Raw genomic sequence first — 12,088 nt, 5'->3', positions numbered from 1 at the left:
TCAGACCCAGGGCTTCCGCTGTGTGAAGGATTCTCTGCAGTGCCCCCTGCCCAGGGAAGGAGCTGCAGCCAGAGGCAGTGCACTTCCCAACAGGCAAAGGCCCTGGGTTGATCAAATATCCCTTGTTTGGATCTAAATGAATCACTGTCTGCTGGCACCTGCGGGCTCTGTTGGCTGGATCTCAGTGTTAGAGCCGAAGGCAGCTGCAGTTATCTGCTGAGATTTGCAACTGCATTCAGACCATCCAGGGCTGTGGAGGATGGGCAGCCTGGTGCTGTGTGGCTGCATTGTGGGTAATGCTGCTAAAGATTCTGCCCTTGCAGCTTCTGCAGAAATGAATGCAAACTCAGCTGGGCCTGACAGCTCAGAAACGTGATGGAATATAAAAGGTTATAGCCTTCTGAAATACTCATCTGATATCCACGGGATATCTGAACTTCTGATATCCACGGGATCCTGCACCTTTGGATGTTGGAATTTCAACCTTCCTGCAGGGATTCATTAACATTTGCAATTACAGATCTAAGGCAATTTGCTCAGCAGTCATAGATAAAGGATCTTGCAGTATATCCGGGACAGAATTATTAATAAGTTCAGGCAAAGTGTGCCTTTTCTTTTCTGAAAAATATGCTTTGAAGCAGTAAAGGAATAGCATACTTTTTACTTTCTCTTCTATTTTTTTAAATTTCCTAAAGGAAATGAAAAGGATTCTGAGAAAAGTAACCAAGGTCTTGCAGACAGGAATTCCCTTGCGTAATGCCCAGAGCTGATAAATGTAACATGCTGAAGCAGAGCAGGACAGGAGCAGGAGAAGCTCCTGTCCACGATGGGCTCTTGGATTCTTGCTGTTGTGCAGCAATGGGAGCTGCTGTTCTCAGCCTCACTGTGCACAGTAACACCTTGAGTACAGCTCAGGGGGTTTGGCTGCCCTTGGTCAGCAACTCACACCAGCAAAGGCTGTAAACCAAGTAAAAGCATACTGACTTGGCAGTGCTCCTGCAGAGAAGGAAAAAAAGAACATACCTGTGCTTTGTAAAGGAAATTAAGCCAAGTAGTTATCAAGGGTGCTCCTATTTGGTGTTTAAAAGTGTAACTGGATGCAGTTCCTGAGGCATTTTGCAGCCATCCAGAGCCCAAGTGAACAGATTTTGATCTCTTTCCAGTGAGATGCATGCACTCACCTCTGTCACTTTTGCTGTGCTACTGATGCTGTCTGATAGTTTGTTTTGTAGAGATTTGTGAAGAGGTTTAAACAGGCAGCCTGGGTCAGTCAGCAAAGCAAATGTTGTTAGTTTTTGATTAATATTGATTTAAAGTGTTCATGATGAAGATATTTCTGCCAGCTGAAATGTTTCATTTTGTCAGAACTTTGCTTGTAGCCTCTGTTTAAAACATTCTGTTAGCTGCTTTCAGTCAAAATTATATGCAGGTGGCTACTAATAAGACTACTAGATTTTATTATTTTCCTGTAGAAAAATCTTTGAGGTCAGAATATACAACATATTGCTAGTTTTATATGCATTATACATGTAAAAACACAAATAATTTTTTGTTTGTGACAGAGGAAATTTTTCCTAGCATTAATCCAGGCTATTAAATAACACTGAGCTACTTGAAAGATGGCCTGAGGTTTGTTTTGGGTCTTTCCAAGTAGCAGTGACATATGTGCTTGTCTTTCTTATCTTTTGAGATTTAGAAATGAGGTGGAAGAAAAAAAGAAGAGAAAAGAGAGACTGCACTGCTGGAGCCCCTGGTTGTTATGTCAGTGACAGGACTTAATTCTGCAGGATGATAATTGAGCTGGGTCTTTGAACATCTCCACATTTCCAAAAGGCATTGGGGATTGTAATATTTAAATTAAAAAGGCTTTAATTGAAGACAATGGAAAATAAGCCCTTTCTCTTCTGTTGCCTTCTAAGATACAGTAGGGAACAGAAATGTGTAAAAATAATGGTACTGCTTCTAGAGGCTTTCATGATGCTCTGCCAAACATCTCTGCTGTGCAATAAATACACTGTTTATTGACTTCTGATCTTGGTCTGATGGTCATTCTGCAGTACCAGGAGCCTGCTTATTTCAGAATATTTGTTTCCCAGCATCACATGAGTACCTTGGGACTCAGAGTTTCATGCAGCCAAGTCATGAAATGAATAGTAAGAGACAATGAGTGAAAAAAACAGAATAAAACTTCATGTGAACAATTAGCATCCTCAAGGGGCTATCTCAAGGAGGCTAAGTTTAGCCTCAAGGAACCTTGATCCTCTTTTGTTTACCAAAAATGACCATCGTTCTTTAATGTCCTCCTGGAAATATTTGGTTGTTCTTGAATTGGTCTGATTTTGTCTGGGTCCATCCTCTCCCCCTTTATCCTTTGTTAAGAATCAATAATTCTTGCACTCTTTTCTTTTTTGTCTCCTGTGGGCAGAAAACTTGTGGACCAAGGATGAGCTCTGGTCATCTTCCTATACTTACTATGCTGAATGCCAGACAGAACATGTGTTGGGCAGCAAAATGCCTGTCTGAGAGTGACCTGATCTGCATTCTTATCAGCATGAGAGAGCAAACCAGGACAGCAGCCTGTCCTGAGCATGGCAGGAATGGAGCTAGGGATTTTCCCTAAACTTTCATTGAACTTGCACATCTTTGTAGCCTTGTGGTTCTAAGCAAACTGAGTGTCCTTCACTTCCCCATTAGTGTAAGGCAGAAGTTGAGTCTGACAGAAGTGTAAAACATTTCTTTTTGCCTGCAGTCGCCTCGTTACTGTGGATATGTACAGACAACTGCAAGGGGTTGTGTTCCTGTGGCTTTAATGGGGTATTGGATGTAGCTGATGTGTGTTAACTGCAGGTCTGCATGCTCCTATCCCATTGCAAGTGCACAGTGCAGCCAGTTTTATTGTCCAGCTGCAGAGGGCTTAAATTGCCACACTTGCAGCTGTTTTGCTCAGGTGATGAGCCCTAATACACTCTGCCACACAAACTCAGTAGCCTGCCAAAACCTCAAGGTTTCCTTCATACAGCAGGAGTTGTGACTTGATTGTATTTCTAATAAAACTGTAAGGAGACAACTCCTCACTGAACTGTATTTCTTTTTTAAGCAGCAGTTGAAATGAAGTCATCTGAAGCATTTGCATCAGGCCATAGAATGGACAAACGCATCCCAGATCCTTTATCTTCTCAATCTGCTGGCTTCACTGAGGACAAAGTAAATGGTCCATCACACAGGTATGATCTATCCAGAGAATCCCTAAAATTGTCAGAGGAGTCTGACAGGGTTTACCAGCTAATTCCATGCTGCTGTAAAGACAATCTGTGAAGTTACTTGATGTGTGATGTAGTCTGGCTTGAGACAGCTGTGGTTGTGCTTGCCAAACAAAATACCCTTTGCTGTGCCAGAGGCAGCTGCTCAATTTCTAAGCATCTGGTTCAGAATGAGAGAAGTCTCAAGCAAGACATTATTAATGAACTTCACATGTATGCTCAATGCAGCCTTCTGAAAATAAAACCTCCTGATTGCTTCCTTATATGACTCAACAGTAGTCCATGAAAATCATTTATTAGTAAAGAAATAGGGAGGATTGTGGGGACAGGACAGGAATTAACATGCAGAAGGAAGAAAAATGAAGCATTTAAGTGGGTTAAGAGTGCTTAAACATGCTGAGTTGCTAGCACTGCTCACCAGAGTCCTTCATTTATCCACTAGATGGGTATAGCAAAGGAGGCAAAGTTATGAGGTCACCTAGCAATGGGTTTCAACTCTTCCTTGAAATCATTCCTGTAAAATGAAAGGTCTTGCTCTCCTTATCCTGCTTATCCTGTTCACCTCAGGCCCTCTGTGAAGCCTTTGTCACGTGTACAGCTGTGATGTTATATCTTGGATAAGAACAAGGAATTAATTAGCAATTGGACTAAAGTCTACCAAAGTTTTCAGAGCCTGCATTTGTCCTTCAGACATTAACAGCTTTTTCCTATAGCTAATTAGATTGGGCCAAGTTTTAAACAGTGTAGACAAATTTTAAAAGCAAATATGTTCCAGAACTAAAACACAGAATGGGTGGAGATGTGTTAAAGGAAGGCTTTTACTGCTCTTTATGCATCTGATTTTTGAGAAGTGCTTGGTTATTTGTGTCAATTACAGCTCTAGCACTTCAGAAAGATTCTGTGTCTAGAACTTTGTTTCCTTCATGCCTACAGCTGCCAGTGTGTGGTTTGGGGGTTCTGGGGGAACTGGTGAGGCTCTGGTTGTTTGGTTGGGTTTTTTTCCCCAGTTGTACTGTTTCCATGGGGAGATCTGAGCAATTATACATTGTCAACAAACTGATACTGTTTTCAGCTGAAGTGATTAGGAGTCATACCTCTGGGCCAGCATTGCTGTTTTGTTTTTTTTTTTCTGTTGTCTCTTGTAACAGTAGCTAAGCACATAATAGAAGTACAAATAGACCATACAAATTTATGACCAAATTGTTTGCTTTGTGGTGGAGATAGGGATATTCTTTTCCAGGCTTTGTTTCCAGGAAGCAAGTAAAATTGGCAGCATCTTGTCCCCCACCTTAGTGAGATGCTTTGCTTCTCTACATAACCTGTTATTTGAAAGGTGTGTTCCCAGTAATTTTTAATATTTGTTCACAATCATATGTATAAACCTCAGGAGGGAATTTATAGGAGTGAAGGCGCAGGTGCAGTGTCCTGCAGAGGAAGATCATATCTTTTCACCCTGTGTTTCCTCAGCATGCATGCAGTAATTTGGATTTCCAAACACAGCCTTGAGTTACAGATACAGGAATGCAGCCATTCTCAGTTGAAGAGAGCACAGGGTTTTCTGTGTCAAGGGTCTTTTGTTAATATGTTGGTGTTGCAATACCTGCAACTAGACCTGCCTTTTCACTCTTTCACTCCTGGACGCAGACTATAATTTGTTTGCAAAACAAATAGGATTAATAAATCACTTCTTTGCTCATAGTTTTGTCCACTGTAAGAATTGCCTCCTTCCTGGAGGCAAATACCTGTTTGGCAAATACCAAGACCTTCCTAGAAGAGGTATGTATGAGAAAAGGAGGGCTGAGTTGGGCTGTGGAAGTGGTCACTTCTCTTTCCTCTCTTCCTTAGCAGTGTAAATTGGGAACTTAACTGCACAGAGTTGAGTGAAAGGATGCAAAATCAATTGGAGAGAAGAATGAGATCTTAGTAGTGACGTTTCTGCTGCAGCTGTTTTATTTTCACTGGAACAAATGATTGTTCCAACTGATGCAGGTCAAACTGAGTTAAATGACAAAATAAGCAATAACAATGACACTGCTCTGTGGAGCTAAAGATGTTTAAATATCTCCGTGGTCCACGCCTTGAGGTTTTATCTAGGCAGTCTTATTTTTTGGTTGTTTTACCAATCTGTTTCTGCTGCCATCTGCCACCTCCTCCTTTGAAGCTGAGACAAGTATTAACACTTGTAATAGTCATAGGCAGAGGGCTGCAGAGATGGTTCTTAGCAGAGCAGTTAGCACTTCTCTGCCCTCAACAGCAGCATATACATATGCGAAATACAGACAATGATGCTATTTAAAATACAAAAGGAACACTTGCTCAAATCTCCCTGCAAGGTGAAGCAGGGCTATGGAAGGGCTAATCAATACTGACTCAGCAGCATTCCCAGGGGAGGAGGGGAGATCAAATATCTTGAAAATCCCCCTAATCACCCCTTCTGATGGTCACAAAGGGTTCTTTTGATGGAGCTAATAACACGGGGACTTTCTTTTTGAATCGCCGATTTTTAGACAGCACCTTTCCATGTCCTGCTTTTGGCTCTTTTATTTCCCTTTTTAAATATGGTGAAGTTTTCATGTAGCAGTTACTTTAGTTTAACCTTTTCTCCTTTTAAGAGAAAATCGACTCACTAGTGCAAACATTAATTTAGATTCAGAATTATTTTAGAGACTTGCTATTTCCTGGTAGCCCACATTTTTTTAACTGTGAAAAGCTGTATTTATGCTGGGGGCAAGGAAGGGCAGTGTATCCTCACACAGTTATTGACAAAATTTTAAAGAATGGTATTTTTGCAGATTGTGAAATAGCAGCACCTGCTTTATGTTCTCAGTGTCAGCAAGGAACCTGTGTGTTTAAGGAATTTATTTTAGAGATGCCATCACAGCTTTTTGCTCTCTTGACAAAACCTTCAGGGCGTTCTACAAATCTTATCTCAGACAGGAGCCAGGGAGGCTGCCTATGTCTGCCAAGACTGCCCTGTACCTGGAAGAAATCCTGGTGTCTGTGCCCTAAAAGGATGTGTTCCTGTGCTGTAGCATATCTGTGTATTTTTTGCACCCCAGAACGAGTCACTGGATGTGATAAACACAACAGAAAACAAGCTAAAGCTCAGTTCCTGGTTTGCAGGGAATGTAAGTGCCCGTGTTCACTCCTGTTGTGCAGAGTGAGGTTTGGGCAGGATGGAGAGGTCAAGAGCCAGGCTGGAGGCTGTGCAGTGAGCACACGGCCCAGGCAGTGCCTAGGGTGCCATGTTCCTTTCCATTTGCAGCCTCCCTGAGCTTTGAGCACCTGCCAGGCTGTCCCAGCACGTACTGCAGTCTCACTTGGTTGCAGCCTCACTATGCAGATGTGTTTCTCCATGCATTGCTGACCCTTTCCCTCTCCTCCTCCAGTGACTTTGCCCTGGCCTTCACCAGCAAACCCAAGATCCCGCGCACTCCTGACGGGCAGAGCAGCAGCCCCAGGAAGGGAAAGGTCCCAGCCATTGCCCCCCAGTTCTCTCAGTCTGGACCCCAACAAGCAAGCCATCCAAGCTCCCCAGGATCTGCAAGGAGTAGACAGAGTAAGTGGAAAATGCCATCATTCTGTTTGTCATTCCTTGGGTGGGAAAGGAGGGAGCGCTGTGGAAACTCCTCAGGAAAGAAGTGGTAGACTACAAATGTGCCAGGAGTATATGACATTGTGCTTGTCATCTGCAGGATGTACAACCATGTAATTATATCCTGCTGAACACTGCTCCTATTTCCAGGCTGTCATGTGAGCAGTTAAAAGACATGCTTTTTCCTGTCTCTGGGTGGGGAAAAGTGCCTCAAATTCTCAGAAGTTTTTGGGGAAGCTTATGAGTCTCAGATTAGACCTTCTCTAGATGTCATCAGAGTTTTTCCTTTACTTTAGACACTTGTTCATCCCACTGAATGGACCTGAATCTGTCATTGCTCTGCCTATGGGCATCCTCCAGGTGCAGTTCTATGGCAAGTTTTACCATTGGCAAAGTTGAGCAGATATTTTCTGTGGCAGTAACACCTAGAGATCAATCAGTGCAGTAGAAGTGCCCTTTTACTTGCAAGAGTGAAATTTCCAGATATGAGTCAGGACATTTTCAGTTGGCAATCACAAGTAGGCCACATTTTCCCTCTAAGCACATTGGTGTGACACTTGTGACTTTAACCAGCTAACACAGATCATCAAGTACAGTGTTCCAAACTTATTTCAGGGTACCCAGACAGGAATTGTAACAGAACCTGCTTCAAGGCTTGAACCAATTCATAGAAGTATTTCAAGTTTCTTCCTGTAGAGATAGAAGGGATGGTGGCATAATACTGTCTAAATCTTTAAATTAATGCTGATGTGGATGTGAACAAGAGGCATGAGCAAATACAGTAATAAGATGAGAAGCTGGTTAGTAGCAGCTGAACTTCAAGACTGTGATTAAAAATTTCTCATTTAAGAAATCTAGAATTTTTTTCTTCAGGTTTTTTGTGTCTTCTGGATTTGCAGACTGGTCATTACATCTCACAAAGCCCTATTCCAAGCTTTTTCCTTGGGACCATCCCTATCCCTAGGCTGCTTTACCTGCCTAGGGTTAGGGTTAGGGCTAGGGTTAGGGTTAGGGTTAGGGTTAGGGTTAGGGTTAGGGTGTAACTTGAAGTCAGATCCCTGGGTGTGTCTGCACTGCAGCTGAACGTAGATCAGATGTCAGGCAGCCCAGGAGATGGCTCAGGGCAGCTTGGTAAGCAGGGTGCCAAGCACAGTGTGCTGCTTCTGGCAGTCTCCTTTCTGCTGGAGACTGGTACTCCAGAGCCATGTGGCCGTGCTGTGGCCTGCAGAAGTTTATAAGAAGGACTTCATCTGTGGGGGATCAGAAGAGAGGGTGGCTTCAACGCAAGGATGGAGGAAAATGATGGACTCTTGCTTTGAGCCAGGCAACACATGCCCATTAGAGAGGAAAAATGGGTCTTGGATGCTCACACATCAGTAAACATGTGTGGAGTGTCAGCTGTGGAGTTTTTTGGGGTGGAGGGGGAAGAAAGGTGCATTCTTCAGTAATGAACAAACTTTTTCTCAGGTGTGTGGATAGGAAAAACTGGATTCCAATACAACTCTGTGTCCATCATCAGTGAAAATGGCAGGAGCGTGGCATCATAACAAGTTTAGTGATGATTATTTGATCACAATGCAACATTAGCTCTATTCTTTAGCTGTGACTGTTACCTTGAAACATTTGACAAAACCATAGTAAGTCAATACCTTCCCAAGATACTCAAAATCTGTGTATATCATTAGCTACTCATTACAGATAGAGAAAATGAAATGAAGAGAGTTTAAATAACCCAGTAAACCAGTAACAGAGCTGGAAAGAGCATGCTGAGCCTTCTGTGTTGCTCATTCATTGTTCCACACAGTTGCACATGCAGAGAAGTGGTGTGGTTTCGTTCAGGGAGTACAGGTGAGGCATTGGAAGGGAATGTTCTCGGTGGCGAAAGGAGGTTTTGACCTGGAGGCTCCTTGCTTCAACACTCCTGTGCTGAGGTAATGCAGCTCTTTCAGCTTTACCTTTGCTGCATGTGCCCTGGGTTTTACCTCTGACACGAGTGCTCTCTGTTTCCTGTGACAGCAGCACTGTTCTGCCCTGACTGGAACTGGTGTTAACACCCAGGAGTCTGTCCCTGGTTCCTGTTTCGGTTCATTTCCAAAAGCATTGGCCCATGGAAAAGAAGCCCTAGTGAGGGCAGGAAAAGTACAGAGCGTGTGTGTGTGTGTGTGTGTGTGCACAAAGAAATCTTCTGCATGTTCTGGTTTCTCAGGGCAGCTTTGCACTCCTGGGGAGAGTGTCCTAGGAAAGATGTGACAGACCAGTGTTGCTTTCAGGAGGCTCTGGAGCAAGATCCTTTTCCAGGGGCACAGTGTTAAATATATCTTATTTTTAAGTTGCTCTAAAGTAGATCACTTGGGCTCCTCTGTGGATTCAGTATATGTGATCTGTTAGTCCAGATACTTGAGCTCTTCTAACTTCTATTGTTTTATTTGTTTTACACTATACCTCTTTGCTGGGAATGTATGCTGAATGTATAGCAAGCATTCCAACTTGCTATGGTCCATTTACCATTTCTCCCAGTTTTTTGCTGGGGAATCCAGGCTATCATTTTCTGTCTGTCCACATGTGCCACGAGACAGTGTCAGCAATTAAATGTTAAGCTCTTCCTGCTAAAAATAGCAAATAAATTATTTTGCAAACAACTAATCTTCCACTCACTCTGTGTACATGTGTCCAGCCTTCTTGTCACAGAGCACCAATTAGTTCTTGTCCTTCCTGCAGGAACTTTCTCACAGGTGTTTATAGGTGGGAAGAGTTACATGAAGGTTGTAAGGACCAGATTTTTTAAGGACTAAAAAGGGTTTTAAGCACTCACACTGAAACTTGAGTTTCTCAAAGGTAATTTTCAGCTGTTACTTAGAGATGCATGGAAGAGATCTGAAGCAAGTGAGCCCCTAATGTTTCCCCAGTAAAGCTCTGTGCTTACTGCTCCTTTAATTTCCTAGCTGACTCATCTGTAGGTCAAAAATGGTATCAGATGCACAGATATCAGCAATCAGTAGATTCCAGCAGTTGCTGCCTCCCTTTTGCCTGCTGCATAGGTATGTAGGATTTTACATCTCAAGAGACTCTGTTCCAGTGGAAGACTAATTTGTGGATTTCTTAGTATTTCTGAAGAAATGCAAGTTTTTATAGCTGATGGACATGATGAGAAAAAGATGACTTTCTGATTTTACTCGCTGCATTCACTTATTTTAGAGACACATTTTTAGCTTGATTTTAGTGTTTATTACAGGTGTGTTTTCTGGGAACAAGTTGATTTTATGTAAACCTACCTGAACCAGCTGGACCGCTCCTCTTGCAGCATGGAGTGTGTGGAATGCCTGAGGAATGCAGAGGAAGCCCAGGTACTTAGTGCAGCTACAGGCCTGGGGCCAGATTCCTGCCTGAGATGCAGCCCCTGCTGTTAGCTGAACTCTAGAGCAAAAGCAAGCTCTTCATATAATAAATATGAAATAAAATCAGCTATGTTGAGATCCTCTGTGATTTCCACTTCCAGGCTGGTACAGGGATGACACTGACAGCATGGCTGCAAAATAGAATTCCACAGGGAGCACAGGTACCTCCAAATGTAAACCTTTTCAACTGTGTTCCATGTGGACATGGTTGTGTGGTTTAATCCACTCTGATCCTTATTCTCTGTCTGTTCCAGGCAGCTCAGCATGGGTGTGCTGAAGCTGTTTGCAGTGTACCAAGGCACATTGCAGCTAGGGCAGTACAAAAATCTCTACCAGAAGAATGGGGAATGTTTTTTGTTAGGAGTGTAACTGGGCCCTGGTGATGCCCTTTCAGTTCTTTCAGTATCCCCTGAAAAGGGGCTGCCATAAATGCATTCTGCAGTTCTGAGTTGCAGCATCAGGAGTTAAAGGAGTTAAAGTGCCTCTCTGCATGTTTTTTGTGATGTTTGTGTGCCTGTACAAGTTGAACAAGCATTGCCCTCAGGCAGCTTCTGTCTTGTAAATAAATCCTGCTCTCAGCTGACAGACCCTTTCTGGATGTTTTTCTGCAGGCAGCCAGTCCTACAGGAAGTGAGAACAGTTCCTTTCCTCGAGAATCACCTGTCACATTGCTGAAGGACAGAGCCAGCTTCCTGTAATGAGCTTCACTGGTGACTGCAGAGGAGAGTGAGGCTGTTGGCACTGCAGGCCTTGCACAGGGACTGGGGATTATCTGATGGGATGTGTCTGTGGCCTCTAAAACTGCCTAAGACAAGGGCCTTGTTATTCGAATTTGAGTCTCAGCAGCAGCCCAGGACTGACAGAGGACATGGATATTTTCTGATTGTTTGCTCTAAAGTGACATTGCCACCTTGAGAAGGAACTCTTGCTCTCTGCCTTCTGTGTCAGTGTAAATGTCTCTGGAAACAGAATGTAGGCTCAGCCCAGGATTCTTACCAAGAAACTGCATTTTTTACTTATTGCTTGCTGAAGCAGCCTGCCAATTGCTTTTTTAAAATTTTGCCTGTGTGACTGGGTTGGGAGGTGTCTGTGTCCAAAGGATCTGTGTGAAGAGGGACAGTGTCTGCCACATGTGCAGAGCCTTGCAGCCCAGAGCACTCCTGTGTGGGGTGAGATCTTCCTGACCCTGAAGAGGAGGTATTTTATCAGCTTCTGGTTGACCTGTAGCAGATGAAAAACACTGTTACAGTGCCCAAGGCACCATCCATGCTCACCTCTGAGCTCTTTATCTGCAGCAATTACTCCTATTACTTCTTTCTGCATTTTTTTGTTTAACATCTGTGGAATGAAAAATATCCTTTTTTTCCCTGGAATGAAGAGCTTTGCTTCTTCATTCATAGAAGAAACCATGAGAATGTGAACAGATCAGAAGCAACTTTCTCTTTACATGTAACTGTGCTCCATCATCTTTGGTGTTTGTTGGCTTTTTTATGTTCCTCACTTCAGAGCAATGACTGTTTATGTCTTTATGGAATTTGTGCTGGTCTTTGGTGCATGTGAAGTGCTGGCTAGACAAGAGATATCAGGAATCCTTCCACTAAATAAAAAGCAGCAGTTAGTTCTGCCAGTGAATTACAAGGCCAGTGCTGTTTGTTGTTCTTTCTCTCAACAGTAACAGTGACCAGGAAACACTGAAGTCTTCACTGGGGGTTGGCTTTTGAGTAACACCCCTTCATGTCACAGCTGCTAGGACACATAAATGCAGTTTACACTGGGACTTGGCTCCTGCTGAGGCAGAGATGTGCAAAAGCTGACAGTGTATTTGCCATAGTCACACT

General features: G+C 43.2%; 1 protein-coding gene across 3 annotated transcripts in view; it reads left to right on the top strand.

The window, feature by feature from the left end:
* The window catches only part of ARMC9 (armadillo repeat containing 9), a 56,716-nt gene extending 44,828 nt beyond the window's left edge, over window positions 1-11,888 (top strand). For all 3 annotated transcript variants that reach the window (XM_058031071.1, XM_058031069.1, XM_058031070.1), the window contains 3 exons: window positions 3,101-3,224; window positions 6,650-6,819; window positions 10,862-11,888. In XM_058031071.1, coding sequence (XP_057887054.1) covers window positions 3,101-3,224; window positions 6,650-6,819; window positions 10,862-10,884 — 317 coding nt within the window. In that variant the 3' untranslated portion in view covers window positions 10,885-11,888. The remainder of the gene's footprint in view (window positions 1-3,100; window positions 3,225-6,649; window positions 6,820-10,861) is intronic.
* The last annotated feature ends 200 nt before the right edge of the window (window positions 11,889-12,088 follow it).

The sequence above is a fragment of the Melospiza georgiana genome, chromosome 10 (assembly GCF_028018845.1).
Source record: "Melospiza georgiana isolate bMelGeo1 chromosome 10, bMelGeo1.pri, whole genome shotgun sequence".
In the NCBI taxonomy this organism is placed as follows: Eukaryota; Metazoa; Chordata; class Aves; order Passeriformes; family Passerellidae; genus Melospiza; species Melospiza georgiana.
The sequence above is the reverse complement of the archived record's forward strand: the minus strand, read 5'-3'. Positions and strand labels throughout refer to the sequence as shown.